This window comes from Aspergillus aculeatus (assembly GCF_001890905.1).
Source record: "Aspergillus aculeatus ATCC 16872 unplaced genomic scaffold ASPACscaffold_23, whole genome shotgun sequence".
Classification (NCBI taxonomy): domain Eukaryota; kingdom Fungi; phylum Ascomycota; class Eurotiomycetes; order Eurotiales; family Aspergillaceae; genus Aspergillus; species Aspergillus aculeatus.
The window spans coordinates 291685-314676 of NW_017962998.1; the positions used below are offsets into that span (position 1 = coordinate 291685).

A 22992-nucleotide genomic window follows, 5' to 3' on the forward strand; every position below is an offset into this window, starting at 1 on the left:
GTGGTTGCTGTCTGTCTTTACCCCTCTTCTATTACCCTTGTCACAATTTACCTCATTTTGTCTGCATCTACATAGTACATAGTCAGGTGCCTTCAGTTACAAGTGGTTCTGATCCCACTATTCTAACTGCTGTCGCCAACCATCTACCGCTTCCTGTTCAGGTATCGTTCTGAGGCAGTCTGGATTATCGTACCATCCAACAGCTTTAATAGACAGCTGAGTCAACTAAGACGGCCGAATCTCATTGGTCAAACACTGCCGGACACATTTGAGATGAGCATCGTCTCTATGCCATATTCGCAATGTCTTCAGAACTATGTCCCCCTCTCCTCGTACGCTTCTGAAGGCTGCGCCGCCCAGTATCCTCCTTTATGGGTGCTCTTTGAGGAGCTTCCACTTGCCCTTTGTCCGGAACATTCTTTCCGTCATCACCCTCCTGCCCCCCTTTGTTGTTCGCTGCGCTCGTACCCCACGTGGACTTGTTGTACTTGAACCACTTAGGGTTGAACGCAATCAAAGAGAAGAATCCGGATGTGCCAAGAGAGACCAAAACTTCGGAAGAAATCAGCATTCAGAGAGCGGAGGATTGTCGTATATGAAAATGGAAAGAACAGGCTTACCTTTTGTGAAGGGAGGGGGGTTTTCCAAAAGCATTCTAGTCTGGTGATCTTTCTTGTCGTTCCAATTCCTAGAGTCAAAAATCGAAAAGCCCTTCTTGATGTCTCGTTCATTGAGGTAGGCGCCATTTGAGAGGAGCCACCAAACAACCTTGGGGTACTGGAGCTGAATGGCCAATTCAAGGACATTGTCTTTCTCCGGTGCACCCAATTTCATTTGCAAAAGCCTCTTCAATAGTCTCTCATTATTTTTGGTATTAAAGCGCGCTGCTAGCTCGAGAAGAAGCTCTGCATTACTGTTCAAGTCGGGCGTGGAGAAAATTCGACACCTTTCGGCCTCTTCTTCGATTTTCCCCCACAGCGAATTCTGGATGTCTCGGTGCTTTGTGGTTTTGCCCATTGCCGCCAGCGAAATGGGCGTATCACGCGCGTTATCCGTTGTCTGCTGGAAAATAGCATTGAAAAGACAAGGTTGCCCCTTCGATCTCAGTTATTCGAAAAATTTCTCCACCAATTCGTAGTTCGCGTGCGTAACTGCCACATGCAGTGGAGTGATGCCTTGCTTGTCCGAGCATAGAGCCTTCTCCGCTTCTCCAAGAGAGGGCGACATTAGATCGAAGAGAATGACGCTTCGGTCCAAAGATAAACGGCTCATAGCAGCGACGTGTGACCATGTGGTACCTCCCCTGTCGAGCCTGAAGTCATCACCTCTCTTACTTGCTCTCTCCACACAAGCTTTGACTAATTTTGAGCATCCATTCAACAACGCCCAATAGCAGACAGCCGTCAAATATCTGTCAATATCGACTTTACCATCAGAAGCTTCACTAAGTTTGGGATTGTTATCGTGTCTCTCTTTCATTGTTTCCATCTCCGAAAGGAGCAAGTCGCCGACTGTTTCGCGCTCATCCGCATCGGAAAAATATACCTCTTCCACAGGACAGGAAGACGGAGCCTGGGGAAAGTATCCGTCATCCCTCAGCAATTGAAGGACAATAGAAAATATCTTATCGCTGGCAGCATCGGCCAGGGCGGTATCCCCCCAATCATCTTTTGCGTTGATGATTTCTGTTCGCTTCTTTGGGTTCCCCACAAAGGAGTCGAGGAGTATGTCAACAGCTTCGATCTTGTTGCTGTAGCATGCCAAATGAAATGGTGTTCTTCCATCATTGTTCTACTTAATGGCTACTTTTTGATCCAGAAATCACTTCAGCAGATCGCATTGAGAGTCATTGATGATCTTGTGTATAATGTTCTCTCCCAAAGATCGGTGACATGTATATTCTGGTTGTGATTGCGTAGATATCTAATTACTTTAAACGACCCAGAAGAGCCGGCCACAAGAAGAGGAGTTCCACCATCCTTATTTTGCTTATTGATTGATTCTTTGTTGTTATTGACGAGAATTTCAACGCTTTCAATAACTCCGCTTGCGGCAGCAAGATGAAGAGCGGTGTCCCCTTGATCGTCAACAACACTTGAGTTCGCACTTTCTCCAAGTAAGAAACTAACAATGAGAGAATGGCCACATGCACAGGCATTGAGAAGGGGCGTTGCTCCCCCGTTTTTCTGCTTGTCAAGGTCTTTTGAACATTTTCTGAGAAGGATCTGAACGACCTCAAGGCTGCCGCCCCATGCAGCTAAATGGAGTGCAGTATCGCCATTCTCGGTATCCGCAACCTCAGAATTGGCACCTTCGTTAAGTAAATACGCAACAATAGGAAAATAACCACCACGAGAAGCAATCAGAAGATGTGTTTTTCCATGGCCGTTCCTTCTTTCATGGTCTACCCCTTTTTTTAGAAGGATCTGAACAATCTGAAGATTGCCGCCCCACACAGCTAGATGAAGTGCAGTATCGTTATTCCCAGTTTCCACAACATGACAATTGGCATTTTTTCCACTGAGGAGCTGAGAAACGTGAAAATGACCACGTGGAGAGGCAATAAGAAGCGGTGTCTTTCCCTGATCATTGGGTGTTTCTAGGTCTTGTGACCCTTTTTCTGGAAGTAATTCGACAATCTGGACGTTGCCACCCCATGAAGCTAGATAAAGTGCCGTTCCACCCGCGTTGTTACGAGCAGTGGGGCTGGCATTGGTTTCATCCAAAAATATTGGACAAGAGATAGGTGGCCTGCTTGACATGCATTGATCAAAGCAGTCTGACCGAAGATATTTCTTTCTTCCAGTTGATGGGGATTCGTTTTCACGAGAGCCTTAACATTGTCAAGGTTACCCTGCCATGTTGCACGGTGGATCGCCATATGACCTTTATAATCGACAATTGTGGGATCAGAGCCCGAGTCCAGCAGTATCTGCACAGCAGCCGAATTGCCTTTCATGCAAGCCACAAGTAAAGGCGTTTCTCCACTATTGTTCTTTGCTTGGCAGAGGGTACTGTCTGCCTCCAGAAGAAGTTCGATAACTGCACGATTTCCCCACATGGAAGCAAAGTGTAATGCTGTGTTGCCACTGCTCGTAACAGCAGCGAGGTCTGCCGCGGGCTCATTCTGCGATGAAACACGAGCCATTCAACTCAAGATTAGCTTCACAATTGTGTAGTGACCGTGGCCAGATGCAACCATCAAAGGCGTCACGCTCTCCGAAACTTCATCCTGCCCCAATCTTAGAAATTGGTATTTTCATATAGCTTTGAAGATAGGGTGGTTTTCTCGAAGCAACACTTTTAGCGTTCGAGGTTCGTCTTTCTCAATCGACCTTATAATGCGGGCCTCAATCTCAGAGCTTGCTTCTCGTGGGGAGACATTCGAATGGAAAACTAGTTCTCCTTGTGCCTCTGAATATAGTTAGTGCCACTTGCTTCCTGCCTTTCTTATTCGCAGACAGGAATTTCGAGCTCACGACATAACAACTTGCTCTCTGGCTGAAGGGGCTGGTCACATGACCGTTCAGTGGCTTGGTTTCCCGCGTAGGCAGAAAGTGATGGTACAGGAGTTGGCTGTCGCGGGTGTCAAGGTGAGCGGGTTAAAATCCTATGTTTATTCTTCTCTTTGTACTTCTTATGTTTGTGGTGGTCGAAGTAGGGGTTGTACGGTTGATTGTGGTATGGGGGGGGGAGTGTTACCTTTTCGGGAACTTGTTCTTGAAGGCGGGCGGGAGATGACACAGCACGTGATCTGAACATGGAGCTGGGACGGTGGTGCCTGAGGCGCAAAGGGAGAATATCTCGATGGATCATGGATTGTATCTCATAACAGTGATCAATAGCCCAGTGCAGCAAAGTTTGTTGAATACAAAGCTCTTCACAGGTTGATTCTACCCGATCGCATCCACATGTGTCTGATACTTATACATATACAAGCGAAATCAGGGCCAAGAAGCTCTCACGGTCGCGTCTTAAGCAATGAGTCGCCTGGATGCCGTGGAAAGTAGTAGTGAATAAGGAGATACTAATTGTAGCGATCAGGACTCTGAGAGGGTTGAAAGCTTGACACATCCGACATATTCATATTTCGAACCTGGCAGATGCCGTCGGTGGCATTTGTTTTCCGCGGGTCTATACAAGGGAATGACATGGACCTGGACACGGCCACACTTGATCTGATTCGTAGACGCAATAAGCCAGGACTATCAGCAACAAGATTTTGGTCGAGAGTTGGCAGCCTAAAATTCGTATTCTTTACGCCTGTGCATGTCCCTCTCTTCGGGAAAGTTCAGTGATCACGGCCGGGGCCCCCTTCGTCGGGTTCTTAACATCCGGCAGCTCGAAAATAGCGAACTGCTTATTAAGGTTCTTAATTTCTAACTGCTTAGTCTCGGAAATAAAGAACTATCTAAAGAGAAAAGCTAATACTGACAGCGAACTATATATGAAATCTAGTTTACTGCCGAGATTAATATGATGCGGGGTATCAGCAGTTTCTATATAAAGATATATGAAAGTTACAGCGAATCTATTCACACAGTGCCAAGTCAGATACAAGAGTGACGGGAGCAGAATGCGCTTCAGGACGCGATGATAGACTCGTTTGAGAAGTTCTTGCAAAAGAAGGATCCGAAGGCTGCACAGGCGGTGAGGGAGATGAAAGAAGGCAAGTATGGTTTTCGAGAGGTAAGAAAGAACAGAAGAATAGCTGCTTCGCATGTCTAGAGAGGAAACCCCCTCTTGTTTCTGTAGCCGGTGGAGAGAATTAATGATATATACAACAGCACCCTCAAGACCGCGTCTACTGATTTGTATTAACGTATCGGTAAACGAAGCGAACCGGCACCTCTGTACTCCATACAAAAAAAGCACATTTTTAGTTATAGAAAGAAGTTAATGATATTCATCTATGATTCATTTTTTTTTTTTGGAAATTTAACTAGTTAACTAGTTACTGTCGGCGTTTCTGAGTAATCCAGCCCATGTAATCCGAGGCGATTGACCAAGCGCGTTGCCCACCTTGAGAACTCAGACAATCCAACTACCAATAATATAAAAAAATATTTAGAACAGCCCATCCCCAAGACCTTAAATTGTATACGGACTGATAGTCTTGCTGTTTATTAAAAAGCCGGAAATGCGATAGAATTATGATTAGAATTGTTCTTATTATAGTAGACTATAATACTTCGATGGCCTCCGGGAAAAGTCAAACAAATTCGACTGTTCGTATCAAGCAGTCAGGTAACGCAGGTTGGGCAATTAATCATGCCAGCCTTGGAGAGGCTCTTTGTCTCCGCTCACCGAAGCTGCTTATTAATTAAGTACCCTTCATTGTCCTTCAAGGCATCTCCTTCTACTCTACAGGCACTTCATGCAGTATCTCCCGGATCCCGACATGATCCTTCAAGTGCCAATTACCCATCCGTGGAGGGCTACCGAATAGAAGCCTACGTGCATCTCTAGGGACCGCTTTTATGAAAGAGAATATGAGACTCCCCATTCGTCTTTTTTCTCTCCCGTCTGCATTTCTTCACACGTACGTCCTGCTATCATCAGCAGTCTCCGTTTACCTGAGTTCATGGTATCTCGTTACAATATTCGAAAACAGGAAGTAAGAAGGAAGCATAGAGATGAAAATATTGTCAACAAAACAAAGTGACTAAACGCACTACACATCAGCTTTCCTTACTGATTGAAATAGGATAGATTTTCCTCGACATGAATCAAAGTAAAATGGAGCAGTACTCCCAACCTGACCTTCATCAAGACCACCTTTCCTCTCAGTAACTAGTACACTCCTCAACAATTTCCTCTACAGCCTCTCTCCACATCATCAACAACGCGTGCACATCCTCCTCAGCGTGCATTGCCTGACTGTACAAGATACTCAAATCCATCACGCCGTCCTTCGCACCGCAGTTGAAGTCCAGCACCGACGGCCGGATGTTCCGGGGGTCCTCCATAGACGTCTCCACCGCTAGCAGGTTGACCGCGTCAAAAAGCCCACCCGTGTTACCTGTGTGGTACGCGCCGGCGTAATTAAACATGAGGATTGGGGTATCGGCCGCGCTCGAATCGGTCGAGACGGCAAAGTCTGTGCCCTGGGAGGCCGTGCGACGCGTCGCCTTGGTGCCCGACACTAGAGCAGGAATAAGGCCTGCCTTGTCGCGGGTACTGCTACTGCTGCGCCCACTGTTGCTGTCGCTGTCACTGTGAGTGTCGCTGCCGTGCGTGCCCTCGCTGTCACTACCGCCGTCGGTCTCGCTGCTTGGAGGGATTGCGAAAACCGCGTTGTAGAGATATGTGAACCATCCCACGGTTCGCGACAGGTCGAGCGCCTCGTTTTGGAGCTCGCGGCCGTGCGATTCGAGCGTCAGCTCGAACCGGCTGATCTGTCGCCAGCGGTAGAGGGCGAGGGCCAGTCCCGCGAGGAGGAGCTCAACCGGCTCGGTCCTGTGCATCTTGTTGGCATCAGTTAGGCAGAGCTGGGTCAGATCCGCGGCGAGACTTGTTTCGACGATCGCAACAGTGGATTGGATGTTCCGGTGGCGCCGTGAGGCAAAGGCGGGTACGATGAGATGGTTCTCATGTTGTGACTCTTCACACTTGGCAGTATCTAAGGCCCGGGGGAGAGCCCCCTTCTGTCTCTCGCGTACTTGCAGAGACCAGCGACGGAATGAATCGCCTTCGGGCAAGATCGATTCTCCAGAGAGAATTTGTTCGAGGTCGTCGAATATGATCTGCCATGAGACAATGTCGACAGCGAGATGGTGGATTACAATGAGACAGTAGGTTGCTGATGGCGTCTCGATCCATGCCAAAGCAGAAACGGGTCCCTTGGTAATGTCCAGTGAAGCCTGTGCTTGTCGGATAATCGATTCCATCGCTTCCTCTGAGGGCACGGAGTGACGGATCACGGCATAATCCCGGGACGATGGATGGATGGGAATGTATAGCCTGGGCGGCGCCAGAGTGGAATTACATCGAATGCGCAGAGAAGGATGAATCTCGGTGATGCCTTGCCACGCTTTCACCGTGTCAGTGAAAGTTACCGAGCGAGCCATTCGGAGCAGGTGAGCCTGATTGTTCCAGTTGGGATTGACCTTCTGCTGATCGATGTACCAGTCCATGATCGGAATCGGATGGATGTTACCCCAGCTGGTGAGTTTGTTGTCTGAAACCATGGTCACAGGAGACTTGTACCTGACGTTGGCGGCAAGCTCGGTTACTGTCGGATGCGCGTAGACGTGGTTGACAATGAGGGTGAACCCAGATCGTCTTAGAATTGAGCAAAGACGAATGGCAGAGATGGAAGTGCCGCCCATGGCAAAGAAGTTGCTGTTCGCAAAAATATCCCGGGCTTTCAAGATCTGACGCATCGCGTCAGCAATCAGGAACTCCTGCTCGGTCTCCAGCGGCAGATTTGCTCCTTGCTCATGGGCTTCAATACTGTACGACAACAGTTGAGTATCACTTAGGTCGGCTACAAGAACAGTGGCCTGCTTTCTGTCCGTCTTCCCGTTTACATTCATGGCCAAGAATGAGACGGGAATGCACAGGCTTGGCACAGCGTAGCGGGGCAGGGTGGAGAGGAGCTTCGAGTGAACTTCCGAGACAGTGCTCTGGAAGTCCCTAGCATCGAGAGCTTGCATGTCAGTCTGTCTCACGGCAGACCCATGTCCACTGGGTTCGAATAGAAGTGCCAGATGGCTTGTGTTGCCGCGGGTGACAACCATCGCAAGTGCATTATGCATCGCAGGATTTGAGAGAGCAGTGTTGGAAATCTCCTCGAGCTCGACGCGCTGGCCATGGATTTTGGTCTGAGTATCCATGCGGCCCAGGTAGGTGATAGATTGATCGTGATTTCTGATAGCGTAGTCGCCTAGCACTTGTCAAGTTAATGCAGGCTGGAATATAGAGGAGATACATACCGGTTAGATAAACACGTCCCAAGAGAGGGTGATCCACGAAGGCACGGTTTGCTTCGGGGCGATTGAGATATCCACGAGAAAGCTGAACTCCTCCGATCGCCAACTGTCCGATTGTTCCAACTGGACACAACCCGAGCTCTTCATTGACAATAAACGCCGTGTTGCCTCTGGTCGGTGTTCCGATATTGTTGGGCTCCAAGTCGCGACGCACACGCGACACAAGACTGTAGATACAGGTCTCGGTGGGTCCGAAAGCATTGAGGACGGTGACTCGGTCGGCCCAGACATCACGGACCTTGGCTGTCATTGATTCACCACTACTGGACAAAACCTTCAAGGCCGGAGCTTCCTCCGGAGTGAGAAGGCTCATCATTGTTGGCGATATCAAGATATGAGTGATTTGCATCTGAGACAAAATAGAGTGGAAGTTGGATAGGAGGAACTCTTTACCACCCAGGCACAGAGTGGCACCGGTTGTCAAGGATGCGAAGACATCCATGATCGAAATATCGAAAGTCCACGGAACAAATTGCAAGAAGCGGCTGTCCCGCCCACACTTATACAAGGCACGGAAGGCCAGAGTCGCGTTGAGCAGAGGAAAATGCTCTACTTGAACCCCCTTGGGCTTGCCGGTAGATCCGCTGGTATATAAAATGTAGGCAAGATCGCTTGGTTGAAGGTTGCCAGTGACAACAGTAGGCGCTTCGGTAGTGGACATGGCTGAGGGGAGAATGGACAGAGGAACCCGATGAGCAGTGGCCTTGTGTAGCTCCTGCAAGACCGTGTTATGATCGCTTTCCAAGGTCTGTGTTGTCAAGATCACTTGGGGCTGACAGTCCTCCACGATCGTGACGAGTCGAGTGACAGGAAGGCTCAGTTCAAGAGGTACCCATGCCATCCCGCAATTGAGGACAGCTAGAATGGAGGCAATGCGATCAATCCCGGCATCCATGAAGATACCGACCTTGTTGTCGACTCCCTGTCTGAAAGGGATCAACCCGGCGGAAATGTGCTCCACCTTGTTCCAAAGTTCTCGATATGTCACTGTTTCTTTACCCTCGAAATCGCAGGCGATCTGGTCGGGAAATTGCGCAGCTTGATCACGCACGAGCTGGTGAACAAATTTGGGAGCTGCTCTCTCTCGATTGACCGCGTCAATTGTTCGCTGTTGAATTTCCACAAGTTGTTTCTCTCCCGGCGTGAGAATATCCAAGTTACCAATCAAAATATCATCGACTGAGGACTGGCTCACCGCATGAAGCAAGCTCTCAAAATGCTCGCACAGTATATCGACTGATTTCCTCTGGATCCTGCTCATGTCGTACTCCACATTGATACTGACATTCCAGAGCGCCTTCTGCTCACCGAGGGTCACAGAGAAGGTCACGGGGAACTTAGACTGTCCGGAGGTCTCACTGTCTGTCTCCCGAAGCAGGTTGTGTGCGTCAACCAACCCATCGAAGACATCCTTAGAGGCCTCATGGTAAACAAACATCAGAGGCAAATCATGGGTGCCAATCTTAGCTGCGTCCAGTATTTGGTCGTAGGGAAGGTATGACTTTTGCAACACCCGGAACAGATTCGTAGACATCGACTTGAGGAACGGTCCAAGTAGACAATCTCCCGACAGTTGCGCACGCACCGGGACAGTGTTGATGAAGCACCCATACATGTCGGTGGGAACTTGGTCGGCTCTTTGCGAGGCAGGGATTGTAACCGTGGCATCGGCTAGGTTCCAGACCCGTCGCAGCAGGATCATGTATAGAGAGAGGAAAGCAGAAAAGTTGGTGAGCCCCTGCTTGCGGACCCAACTGAGGCTCTCTTGGGGCAAGGTAAAGTCGTAGTGGCACATGGCACGCTGCGGCTTGCCCGATCCGACATGGAAGGGCGGAATGTTCAGCGGAGTGAAATTCGACAGATACTCCTGCCAGAAGTCTTTCGACTCGGCTTGCATATCTGAGTTCTGGAGGAGCTTCTGTTCTTGCTCCGCAAAGTCAGCATACTGCGGTCTCCCATTGGTGGTTACCACAGGTGTTGCGTCAATCCGACCTGCGCGTCGAGCGACCTCGTGCACAAGTTGTCGCATGGACTGCTCATCGATGATGATGTGGTGGAAATTGAGAAACAGAAAGCTAGACTCTCCTGGGAGCAGGAAGAGAATCACACGGCCCAGTGGCCCCTCTTCCAAATCAAACACGGTTGCAGCATCCTTGATACACATATCCCGCATACGGTGCATTGCATCATTCCCATCCAAGGAGACAAGATCACATCGCTGGACCTCTACTTGAGAGGTAGTATGAAGTTTCTGTCGCAATGCGTCGCCGTCAGAGACAAACGTGGTACGGAAAATGGCATGCTCGTTCAGAATAGACACGATGGCCGATTCAACTGCGTCTGGGAGTAGGCCGTCAAGCTTATAAAACGAGGGCACATTGTAGGTGGCGTCAGCCAGAAGGGCCTGGGCACAGTAAAACCGGGTCTGAATCGAGCTAGCCGGCGCCAGGGCTGTAGATCCACGATCGAACCTGGACACAGCTGGCAATTCCAGGCGTACCGGTAATTGCTGGTTGACATCGGGAGATTCTAACCCAGCAGCTAGTCCTTCCAAAGTTGGGACTTCAGCAACATGGCGGAGGGTCAGACGACACTGGGGGAGGTGGTTGCGAATTTCCGACAGGAACCTCATCACCAAGAACGAGTCCATGCCGAGTTCGAAGACATTCCGCTCCATTCCCACGGCGCGCAATCCAAGGGTGCGGCAGCAGGAGTCGTGGAGTACGTGTTCCACCGGTGTAACGGGGGGTTTGCCTGACTCGTCCTCCGGAGTCTCTTGGTGGGTGATGAGGGATCGCAGAAGTCTGTGGTCTGCCTTACCACTTTGACGGAGGGGAACCTTATTGACCTGGATCCAGATAGATGGGATCATGGCAGATGACGCCTTGGCCTTCATAGACTCTCTGAGAGCCTTAAGCCTGACGTGCTCATTGGGATTGAGTGTTTCAGCGATGAGTTCCGTGGCCGGCCGTTCGGGTTCATCCGCCCAAACCACAAATGCGACCAGCTTCTCCTTATCCTTCATCACTAATGCGCGGCGCACAAAGTCACTCTCCTCGATCATCGAGTTGATGCCGCTCAGCTCCAGCCGTTGACCGCGAATTTTGACCTGGTCGTCTCCACGACCGCAGTGGATAATGTGACCCTCGGAGTCGTAGTAGGCCACATCGCCGGAGTTCCAGAGTCTACCATATTTAGGATGATTGATGAAAACGCGGGCAGTGAGTTCCGGTTTGTTGAGATAGGCCTTGAACAGCTGGGAACCACCGAGCCAAATGGTGCCAATGGCGTGTCGGGGGCAGAGCTTGCCGAAGGCATCGAAAATGAAGGCCACCACCGAGGCAAACGGGTGACCGATGGACCGGATATTGCTTGTCGGAGTCACGGGTCCGAAGTAGCTAAAAGATTGTTCAGCAATTTGAGCATCAGAAGGAGCAATTCTACTTACGATCCTACGGTATTTTCGGCCGGGCCACAGGCATTGATCAGCCGAGTTGGCGACTTGGTCCAGTCCGCGCGCACCTTTTCATTCTGCGGCTCACCTGCAGTCACCAGAACGCGGAAGCAGCCAACAAAGGGTTCAAGTAGCGAGATAACAGTTGGAGTAAGGTCTGCAGCGGTGGGACGGAGAGCGCGGAAGACGTTGTGCAGATCAGACAGAAGCAGCTGCCTGGGAGCCGTACACAGCGTTCCCCCCTCGACAAAGGTGTGGAACAGATCCTCCATGCTGGCATCAAAAACCGGGCTTGCAAACTGAAAAGTGCGATCTGCAGCCGTACCCTGGAACAAGTGGGCAGCAGCCTCCCGGAAATAAGTCACGGCGGAGGAATGAGGAATCATGACACCCTTGGGAGCTCCAGTCGTGCCCGATGTCCACAGAATGTAAGAGATCGTGTCCGGAGTGGCCTCACAAACGATGGGGGCCGTCTCTTCGACAGAGAAGTCAACCGATTGAATCGGCAGAGTCGGACAGGGCAGATCTTCAGGGGTCTCTATGTCGGCAATCACCACCTTGGCTGAACATTCAGTGACGATGCCTGTCACCCTGTCGGCTGGCCATGTTCCATCCTGAGCCATCGGGGTAAAGGTTGCACCGGTCTTCAACACCGCCAACACTGATATCACGTAGATAGTTCCCTGGTCCACGAAAATGGGGACAATATCACCCACCTGAACGCCGTACTCTGCTTGCAGCAGCCTCGCGAGAGTGGCAGCCTGTTAATGTTAGCTTAAATGGCTGGAAATTACCATGGGAAAGTTTTACCTTGGCATCCAGCTCCTGATATGTTGTCAAAGTATGTTGCTCACCATCCCAATGATCTACAGCAATGGAATCAGGCTGTCTGGCAGAAGTCTCCTCGAAAAGCTCGTGGAGCAAGGCATCGCGACACGGTGGTTTGACGGTAGAGAAGTTGGCAAATGCCTCCATCATATCCCGCTGCTCAGGGGTGCAGAGGTCAATGTCCTTCAAAGGAGTGTCACAGAGTGAAAATGCAGATCGTAATAGCTGGGCATATCCCATCGCAACCTCTTGCATGTAAGACGCCTCGAACTTGGAGCGATCATACTGAAAATCTAGCACAGTACCATCTTTACTGCTGGTGAGAGTCAGTTGCAAGTCAAATGCCACCGGACGTGAATTGAACGTCTCCCTGGTGATGTCCACAATAGTGTTGGTAGCAACGGAAGCACCTTGCTCTTGGGCAACAAAGACGACCGAGTGCTCGCTGACCGTGGTCTTGAGCTGAGCGAGAACGTCTTCGAATGGAACGACGACTGTATCAATTGCAAAGTTGACGGATGCAGCGGTCTGTTCGAGGAACTGTCGCAACGTTTTCGCGCCCTCACGGACCGAGCGGACGAGGGCTGTATTTACCATGTTGCCAAAAACGTCACCACTTGATGCCAATGCGCCACGCATCGATACCGGAATGAGGACTCCCAGCTCTTGCGTCGAAGTGTACCTGCACCAGAAATTAGTAGCTACAAATACATCACTGATATAAAACATACCGATGGAGAAGGAGTTGGAAGAGACCCAGTGAAGCAGAAAACCACGAGATGCCATGTCTCGAGCAAGTCCGTTTGAATTCTTCAAACTCAGACGATGGCACAAAGTTAACGATGTTGGCAGACTCTCGAGCAGCAGCCTGCACGGGTGGGGCGGGCCAATTCGTGGTATCGAAAGGAGGAATATCATCCAAATGTTTTAACAGATCTGCCATGCATTTGTCGTAAAGTGGACTGCCAGGACCATACTGCGATATCAGACCTGCATACTTGACAGTTGATCCAAATTTGTGTGCTGACGACCGGTTGACATAGACATCCAGAATCGTCTCCAGCATCTGCTGTGTTGTCCATTCGTCCACAAGGATGTGGTGGATGTTGTAAAAGATTGCAACGTTCTCCGCGCCACGATCAAATACGACGAACTGAGCCATGGGGCCATTCTCCAGGTCCCAGCATCGCTGCGCATACTGGCAACTCGTCTTCTTGATTTCTGTGAGATCCTCCATTGCAACAAGCTCCACGGGAACCGTTGACTCAGACTTGAACGCCTGTTGGAGACCGTTCTTGTCACTGTTCCACGTGAACGTCAGCCGGAAGGCATCAATGTGGTGGACGACATAGCGTATGGCCTCGGCCATTCGAGAGGCAGAGACATCCTTGAGAGTCAGCAGACTGCAGACGTTGTAGGTTTCGTCCTGGAGTCGTTGCTGGGCCAGCCACATCCGACGCTGGGTCGAGAGTGCCTCGACCTGATCATCTTGATGCAGAGGTACACTTTTGGACAAGGCGGGGATCGGTGTTGCGCAGTCTAGTCGAGCTGCCAGACGTCGAGCGTTTCCAGCCGAGTTGAGTTCGGAGAACGATAACTCTCGACAAAAGTGATGCGACACGATGGCACGAAGCTCCATTAGGGGAAGAGAGCTGAGACCGATCGATGCAAACGATGCTTCTGCATCAATGACTTGAGTGCCAAGCAAATCGCTGATTACCTTCAGAATATAGGCTTCAGCCTTCGTCTGCGCTTCCTGCTCGCGGGAACAGCCGGCCGTAGATACGCCTTCCATCTTAGACTTCACCAGTTGAGCCAGCTGTCTCCGATCAACCTTTCTGCTGGTGTTGAGAGGCACTGTGCCATAGAGGAAGTGGGTCGGAACAAGCTGGGCTGGCAATCTTGCCTCGCAGAACGATCTCCAGGTGGTATCGCTCAATACTGCCTCTGCCGATTCCTTTGGCTGGACGACTGCTATCAATTGATTCCGCCAAACCGCCACCCCAGCGCTCAACACACCTGGCGCAGTGATGACGACGTTCTCCACTTCCTGCACTTCGATTCTCTGCCCAGATATCTTCACTTGACTATCTTTTCGCCCGAGTATGCGGATATTCATGTCGGGAGTATACACTCCCAGGTCCCCTGTGCGGTAAAGTGAGAGGTTTTGGTCCAGCCCGGGCATCGTCGTCATCGCTTGCGCAGTAAGATCAGGCTCTCCAACATATCCGTCGAATAGTTGCTTGCCCGCGATGCAAATTTCACCGACCTGTCCGACACGAGGAACAAGCCCATGTTGATCCAGGAGCAACACGAAGTTACCAGGAATGATATGTTGAATCGTGGAAATGTCGCCGTGGTTGACAACTTGGGTGGCAGACACCTGCACTGCGGACTCAGTGGGACCGTAGCCGTCGAAAAGTCGTACTCGAGCGGCCCATGTTTCGCGGAGGGTGGTGGAAAGCTTCTCACCACCAGACACAAGTGTCTGGAGTGTGATGCAGCGGTCGGGGTCAAGGAATCGCATCACGCTGGGTGTCAAGTGAAGAGAAGTGATCGAGAATCGGGCCACGACCTCATTCAGATCCGATCTCAAGTCATCCTCAGACGCAAAACACAGTGTAGCGCCTGTGGACAAGCATCCATAGATGTCGATCACAGAAGCATCGAAGATGTAGTTCGCAAACAGCAACATTCGAGTTCCGGCTCCAGTGTTGTAAATACGAGCGGTCTCTCGAACAGCATTTGATACAGCACGGTGGGACAGAATGCAGCCTTTAGGCTCTCCGGTCGTTCCAGAGGTGAAGAGAACATAACAACTATCATTGGGACTCACCCCGGGTAGGGAAGGGTTGCCTGTGGATGCTGCACCATTCTTTGTGAGTGTCTCAATGAAGGCTACCTTCAGACCCATTGCCTGGATGTGCTGGACCGTTTCAGAGGAGAGAATGTCTCGATTAAGGACGATTATCCGTCCTTTGACTTTCGATATTAGTCTGTGCAAACGGAGCAAGGGTGCCTTGGGGTCCAATGGGCAATATGCGGCGCCCACTTTCAGGACACCCAGCATAGCAACGATCATATCGGGACATCTGGAGAAGACAATTGGCACCACATCGCCTGGACGGACATTCTCGCGGATAAGGTTGAATGCAACCTTCTCCGACCTCTCGTCTAGCTCATGGAAGGAAACAGATTCCGTCAAAGAGTGAAGGGCGATATTCTCTCCATGCTGAACAACGCTCTTTTTGAAGAGAGCATTTAATGTATCTTCTGTCGCATGCTCCCGAATAGATATTCTGTGGGCATTATACAAAGACTTCACTTGTTCGAACTCGCGATAGTCCGTCGCCCTGCCCAATCTCTCAAGCTTCTGCTCGCCATCAGGTAACTGAATGACTTCAGAAAGCAGGGAGGCAAACTGGGACAGCCAAGATTCCGCCTCTTCAACCCGCAGGAGATTATTGGTCCATTTGAATACAATTTGTGTGCCTTTCAAGGTATGCTCAACAATGATCATGAGCGGGAATTCGGAGAATTCACGCCCGTCGATCTCCGACAAGTTAAGACTCTCATCGAATTGCTGCTCGTGGTTGGTATCAAAGTTCTCGTAAACAAGCACTGTATCAAATGGACCTTTTGATCCCTGGGCCTTGGCAAATATCTGAGAGAGAGCGACATGCTCGTGGGGAATGGCGGAAGCAAAGTCTTGGGCCAAATGCTGGAGAAGCGAAGACATCGTTGCATGTTGATCAAGGTCAAGACGGACGGGGAGGGTGTTGATAAACAGGCCAACCATCTCATCGATGCCCTCCACCGCAGCGTTTCGGCCACTGGTAGTGATTCCGAAAGCAAGGTCGGATCGACCGGTCACCCGGGCAAGAAATATCGCAGTCACGGCCTCGAGAACGGTGGCACCAGTGACCCTGTGCGCTTTGGCGTAATCCGAAATCTGTTCCGGTGTAATACTGACAATCAGCCTCTTGGTCTTCATGGCCGGTTCACCTGAGGCTTGGAGGCTTTGTAGTGCATGTGGGCGAACTTCAAACGGCTCGAAACCATCAAGATAGGATGTCCAGTAATCCAAAGAAGATCTTGGATCGCGTGACAGATCCATGGCCAGAAATCGAGCGGGGGAGGGACGAGCACATAGGCTGCCAATGCCATAGGCCTCCGATAGGTCCTTCCACATAATTCCCAGGGACCATCCATCATTGATCGCGTGATGGATAGTGAGGACCAGGTGATGGGTCTCCGGGGAAGATTGGAAAACAGTTAGGCGATGGAAAAGCTCTCCAAATGTGAAGCCTCGGTGGCGATCAGCTTCCAACCACTCTTCAAATTGGCTCCCCGAGGGGAGATCTAGTACATGAGGATGGAAATTGCTGTAGTCTGTTAAAGCCTTCACGATCAGGGCAAAGTACTCAACCGTATCAGCGCTGTACACAGGAATGAAGGTGGTTCGCAAACTGGGGTGGGCCTCCTGTAATAATCGCCAGGCATTGCGCAGTCTCTGGAAATCCAAAGATCCGGACAGCGTCAGCATCACCTGGACAACGTAGCGGCCATTCTGGGAGCTAGATTGCAAGAGCATGGCTTTCTGAATCTCGCGGATGGGCCAGACACCCTCCATATGGGTCTCTTGCCATGTGGTATTTGCTATCGCCTGTTGAATGTCTCGCTTTAGGTCCGCCGACTGATCTCGAGATGCAAGAAGCTTGTAACCCGTGAAACTATCCTGTGAGACAGTAACATTTGATTCGGTTTCTGTGCTTCGTTTCTGCACGGTCTCGAGGGCCGTGAGCAACGTTGACAGCGAGCTAGTTTTGTAGAGCTGGCCAACAGTACATCCTTGGATTCCTCTAGTCCTGGCCCGAGAACAAAAGCGAATGGCGGATATACTATCTCCACCCGAGTGGAAGAATGATTCTTGAAGAGAGACTTGGTGGTCAGCCAGGCCCAACGTCTGTTGCCAAGCACTGCGAAGTGCCTTTCCCATGGCGTGAGAGTCGAACGACTCCAGTGCCGCCTTCCAGCTATTATCATCAGGATCTGAACGGGTTTTAAGACTTGCGTATGGTCGGACAGTGTCGAGGTCAGAAGCGGCGGTCTCCTCGAACCATGTCTGTAGCAATTTCCGATCGACCTTGCCTGTGTTGCCTTGGGGGATCCACGAAATTGGAATCCAATATCGCGGAATCATCACATCATGCAGTCTGTTCTCAAGTTCGGAGCGGAGGTGCAGAAGGAAAGGGGTTGTAGCGGGGGAAATCTTCGATGCCCAGTGTGTGGATTTCGGTTCGGGCGCGCAGTGAGGATGATGCACAAACGCCACAAGCGTCTTATCGGGCTGACCAGCAATCACAGCAATACACTTCCCTCCAGGAGGCAAGACCGCATCGGCAGTAGCTTCGACATCGCTCAGATCGAACCGAATACCATGGAGCTTTACTTGATCGTCCTCGCGACCGATGAGATGCACGTTTCCATCCTCATCATAGTACGCCAAGTCACCGCTGTTGTAGATTCGCCCCACACGAGAATCCTGGGAGAATTTCGAGTTGGCCGATTGAGGCGCCAGGTAGCCTGTGCTCAGTTGCCCTAGTTTACCATCCAAATATGAGCCAATGTGCAAATACCCAACAGCCCCAGGCAGGACAGGGAGTTTGTTTGCGTCGAGGATCATGGAGCGCACTGGCGGAGTCATTCGGCCAATATTGCGCATCATACCCTCGGGATCATCGCTAGGCTCGAAACGATGGATAAATCCAATGATGGTACATTCCGCAGGACAGTATATGTTATACACATCAACCTTGTCCATCCACGTCTTAGTCACTTCCCTCACCGGAGGCTCTCCTCCGAGGGATAGAGACTGGAGAGAAGGCAGGGCGGAAGGTCCAGAAAGCGTGGCAACCACACTCGGGGTAGCTTCCATATGGGTGACTGCTAATGCCTGTAACGTAATCTCAAGATCGGTAACAAAGCTCTCGGAGGGCGCAAGACAGAGAGTTCCTCCGGAGAGAAGAGGGCTGAGCATGCTTGAGATGCTGACATCGAAAACAACATTGCTCAGTAGTGGCATTCTTGTACCCGGTCCATGGTGAAAATAGTCAATCAGACCCATCAAGCAAGCTGCTGCGGAGCTATGCGGGATCGAGAAGCACTTGGGATTACCGGTTGACCCGGAGGTAAAGCAAAGCCACGCCCCTGAGGATACCGGAATTGATGGCTGAATGGTCTTCGTCGACTCGTTTGCCCAGCTAGTCTCCTCAAACCGCAAGATCGCGATATTGGCGGGCCTCGGGATCTGATTGACAGCGGAGTAACTCCCGGAGTCAGTGATAATGAGCGATGCGTTGCTTACAGACACTTTGCTCTCGTTCAGGATACCCTTGTGAGTCGGGTCGATCATAAGAAACGTAGCTCCTGATAGCAGGACCGCGAGGACGCTGATTACCAATCTTGGGGACTTATCCATGGCAATGACCACAACTTGATCAGAAATGCTGTGAGTTCTCGTAATGAACCGAGAAAGCATAGCTGAACGAGCATACAGCTGCTCATAAGTGAGCTTCTCCCCGGTCAAGTCTTCAACCGCCAGTTCCCTGGGATATCTCTCCACGACCTCATGGAACAGGTCCACTAATGTGAGCCCATTACTTTCAATCCAAGCACGGCGGATTCGTTCGGGTATTTTTGGAGCCACAGCCCAACTATCGAGGGTTCGTGCATCCTGCGGCGAGATCTGATTCATCTGTACCAGAGGTGCCTCAAGGCCAGATTGAACGACATCTTGGAGTAACGATGCAAAGCCACGACCCAGGGTCTGGATGAAGGATGCACGGAAGGCATCAAATCGGTGTTGCAAAATTAGACGAGGGGGACTGTAGTTTGGATCGATGTGAACAATCAGAGGGAAGTCGGCCCCCTTGGTTGGGAGTTGGATGTAATTCGCTGATTCCAGAAATGAATTGGCATCAGAGGCCTTTCCAGGGTTTGCTCGGAGATCATGAAGCACGAACATCACATTTAGCTGGAGGCTGGAACGACCGGTCGGTCTCTTTGCTGCTAGATTGGTGACCACGTCTTCGTAAGGTACGGAGTGAGAGATACAGGAGTGGAAGGTCTCTTGTGTCCGGGCCAAAAGGGTCCTGAAAGTGTCGTTTGGTGCAACCGTAGAGGGGATCAGAACAGTGTTCAGACAGAAACCCACAACGTCAATGAACTTAGCGCTGACGCCGCGCTCAGTCGCTGGCACCGCCAACAGAAATTCGTTCTTGCGACTCACGCGCGCCATAAGGAGTTGAAACAACGCAAGCCATCCCACGAAGGCGGTGGATCCAGCACAGATTTGTTTCTGAAATCTTCGGAACATGTCAGAGTCGAGATCGTGCATAAACAACTGGCTCTTCTCACGTTCTTCGACTGACAAGGAAGGGACATGTGGATGCAAGGGAGCGAGGTCTTCAGGGCGTAGTGACGCCATTTCATCGCCGATTCGTTCCTCCCACCAGTGGAGGTGATTGTCGTATTCTTGCTGTAGCAAAGTGGAGCGCTGCCACTTGGCAAACTCGCTGTATTGCACTGCTGGGGATGAATGTGGGTCCAAAGATCGCTCGGATGAATAGAAATCCTCAATCTCTCTCGTGAGAATATGGAATGACCATTCATCCATCGCGATATGATGGATGTTGAAGTGGACAATCCACTGCTGGGACCCCAGTTCATAGACTGTGACTCTCAGGGATGATTCTTGGCTCAGGTCAAACAGAACTTCCGCGTCCGTTGCGATGCGGTTCATAGAGCTCTCAAGCACGGACTTCTTCTGTTGCACGCTGATTATCTCCAAATCCTTAGGGCCGACCACTGTCCACTGTAGTGGAAGATCAGCGACCGGCCACACTCTTTGCCTCACAAGGGGTAATGTATTAGCGCCCGCTTCCTTGCTATCAGAATCAACTTCATGATATGTCGAATGAAGAACGTCATGCCGGGAATAGACTTGAAAGACAGCCCGGCGCAGGCGCTCCACATCCAGGTCCATAGAGGGAAGACGCAGGACAAAGTTGCAGTTGTATGCGCTATTAGCTAGCAATTTGTCGGCTGCAAATATCCGATCCTGAGATGGAGATGTGATCGCCTCATCATCGTGAATAAATGTGTCTTCCTTTGGAGGCTGAGGGGAAAGCTCTGCCGTCCTCGTTTCTGGCTGCTCATCGACCATTCTGGCAACCTGCTCTACAGTCGGGCTTTGAAGAAAGTTGTGTAGAGAAAGAGACACAGCAAACTCGAGGTAGATGTGCTTCAATACAGCCATGGCATCAAGTGAAGAAAGTCCCATGGAGAGTAAATTGCTCCGAGCAGACCGAACAGGGCGGTTCAACTGCTCACTGATTATCTTGGCTATGAGCTGCTCGGTGGTAGTATTTCCGGTCGTGGCATCTAGCTCAAGGATGCCACTGGCTGACTGTAGATGAGACTCGAGCAAAAGGTCGAGACGCTTCTGATCAATCTTTTCACTCGCATTCAGGGGAATTGCACTTACCGGGATAAGCTCGGGAACCATGTACGAAGGCAGCGTGGCACGACAGACTCCCGAGAGACGGTCGATAAATTCCTGGCCATGAGTGAGCAGCTCACAAGGATCGGACGGATAGCAGAAAGCAGATGACTCAGTAACGAAGGAATGCAGTCGAATCTGTCCCCCTGGATCCTTTCTCCACCTTGTGACTGCTTTGGCAGCGATAGTAGTCAACGCATGGTCAATCTCCTGTAACTCGACGCGTTGTCCATTAATTTTGACCTATACACAACAGTTGTTAGCCAGTTCTCGTTCCCGGAAACTATTCTTTCTCAGTCCTACCTGAGTATCAACTCGGCCCAAAAGTTTTAGACTTCCATCTTCGGTCACTATACCAACATCTCCTGTGCCAAATAGATCAGGAAGACCAGGGCCCTGCGCACGGAATTTCGATCGCGTCGTGATCTCACTCCCAAGGTATCCCAGGAAGATGGTCTTTCCGGTACAATAGATCTCACCAGACTCCCCTGGACCGGCAGGTTGCCCATCCTCTCGTAGAACAATGATCTTCGAGAATGGGGTAGCCTTGCCGATGATACTCGCCGAATCACCCGGTAGCAGCCGCGAGCCGACTATGGAGGAGGCTTCGCAGGGCCCTAATGTGAAAGGTATGTTAGCATCGCGAACTATCTTCTCTTATGTGTCATACGCACCATAAAGATTAAGGAGAACGGCGGAAGCGGCCCACGTGTCAATGATCTCCTGAGTGATCGATTCTCCACTGGACAGCATGTAGCGAATTCCGGGAACATCCTCAGGGCGCAGCATTGACAACATGCTTGGAGTGAGATGGATCATATTCGCTTCCATCTGATTGATCCAGAAGGCCAACCGGGAAAGAAGCTTATCTTTCGTGACCAAGCACAAAGTCGCAGCATTGAAAAGGCCACAGAATATGTCCAGCATATGCACGTCGAACGCTGGGCCGGCAAACTGAAGGATTCGAGAATGGGTGCTGATATCCTGTTGGCAGCTCAAGTAGCGAATGGGCTCAATAATATTGCGGTTTGAGAGCTTCACGCCTTTGGGCTCACCCGTACTTCCCGATGTGAAAAGGATAATCGCCAGATCGTCTGGCTCACGGGTAGCAATAGGTTGGCTACTGTTTTGCACGGCATGCTCTTCATCATCGGTCAGACATTGCTCGACATTGAAGTATGTCCCATCGATCAGTTGGGGGTCGGAATAGCGACGAAGAAAGTCTTGATTCGCCAAGATGACAGGCTTTTGCAGTCGCTTCAACAAGCCATCCAGTCTACTTTGAGGAATAGTAGGGTCCAGGGGCACGTAAACGGCTCCGAGCCATTGGACTGTAGCGATACTGACAATTTGCGCAATCGATCGAGGTAAACACACCACGACTGAGGTTCCAGGAGGTGCTAGAGGCCGAAGCCTCCGGGCAAGTTTCTGCACCTTGCCACGTAATTGCTCGTAGGTGATTTGTTCTTCGTGCTCCCAGTCAATGGCTACACCGCCCAAATTTGACGCGAAGGCATCTGAAAGAATAGACGCCACCGTCTCCTCTGACTCTAGAGTTGGTAGTTGAGGGAACATGGTCAGGTTGTTATTGTGTTAATGATATGGTAGGTGATACAAAGAGAAAAAGAGAAACAAGTCAACTGACTCGGAGAGGAGATGTGACTCTGAGGATACAGAAGAGAAATGTCTAACGATCAGGATGTCTCTCGAACCTTGAAGGTCTCCAGTTCTTCATATACTGTCTCAAGCCCTAGCGCAATCTACAGGGAACAACGAGATGGTATGGTCAAGAGCATTCGCCACGCCGGTCCCGGACAGGAACTCCTGGTCATCGTCCATGATTGCCAATTCTGAAGAGTCATATCTTTCAGCGCAAGACTTATCATCAATTATCGTCCTCTATACTCGACAATAGCGTCAACCTCAGCCTCGGAGTTTGTAGGGGGTCGAGTATTGGGGAAGGGCGGGTCCAGCATGGGGCCAAATTACGGCTTCAAGCCTGCAAAATCCTTCGATATCTGGTTGCAAGACTAGTGGCGGTCGTGCTTCATCCTAAACGAGAGCATCCCTATCTTCCACTTCCCCTCATCACCAGACGGAACTTGTGGTGTTCATTCCGATACCGCGGAGCGTGGTATGATCATTTCGTGGCC

At 50.7% G+C, this 22992-nt stretch overlaps 2 protein-coding genes across 2 annotated transcripts; both read right to left on the reverse strand.

Annotated features, from left to right (window-relative positions):
- Positions 1-286: 286 nt before the first annotated feature.
- Positions 287-3148, reverse strand: ASPACDRAFT_1892125 (ankyrin repeat domain-containing protein; the record flags this gene model as incomplete). The annotated part of the gene is made up of 5 exons (XM_020198653.1): positions 287-552; positions 621-1059; positions 1129-1791; positions 1932-2662; positions 2761-3148. The coding sequence occupies 5 exons, from the start codon at positions 3146-3148 to the stop codon at positions 287-289; spliced, it is 2487 nt and encodes an 828-aa protein (XP_020051274.1).
- Positions 3149-5772: 2624 nt separating this feature from the next.
- Positions 5773-22414, reverse strand: ASPACDRAFT_1860611 (uncharacterized protein; the record flags this gene model as incomplete). The annotated part of the gene is made up of 7 exons (XM_020197758.1): positions 5773-7888; positions 7938-11392; positions 11443-12209; positions 12259-12958; positions 13008-21082; positions 21143-21456; positions 21514-22414. The coding sequence occupies 7 exons, from the start codon at positions 22412-22414 to the stop codon at positions 5787-5789; spliced, it is 16314 nt and encodes a 5437-aa protein (XP_020051275.1). The 3' UTR covers positions 5773-5786.
- Positions 22415-22992: the final 578 nt, after the last annotated feature.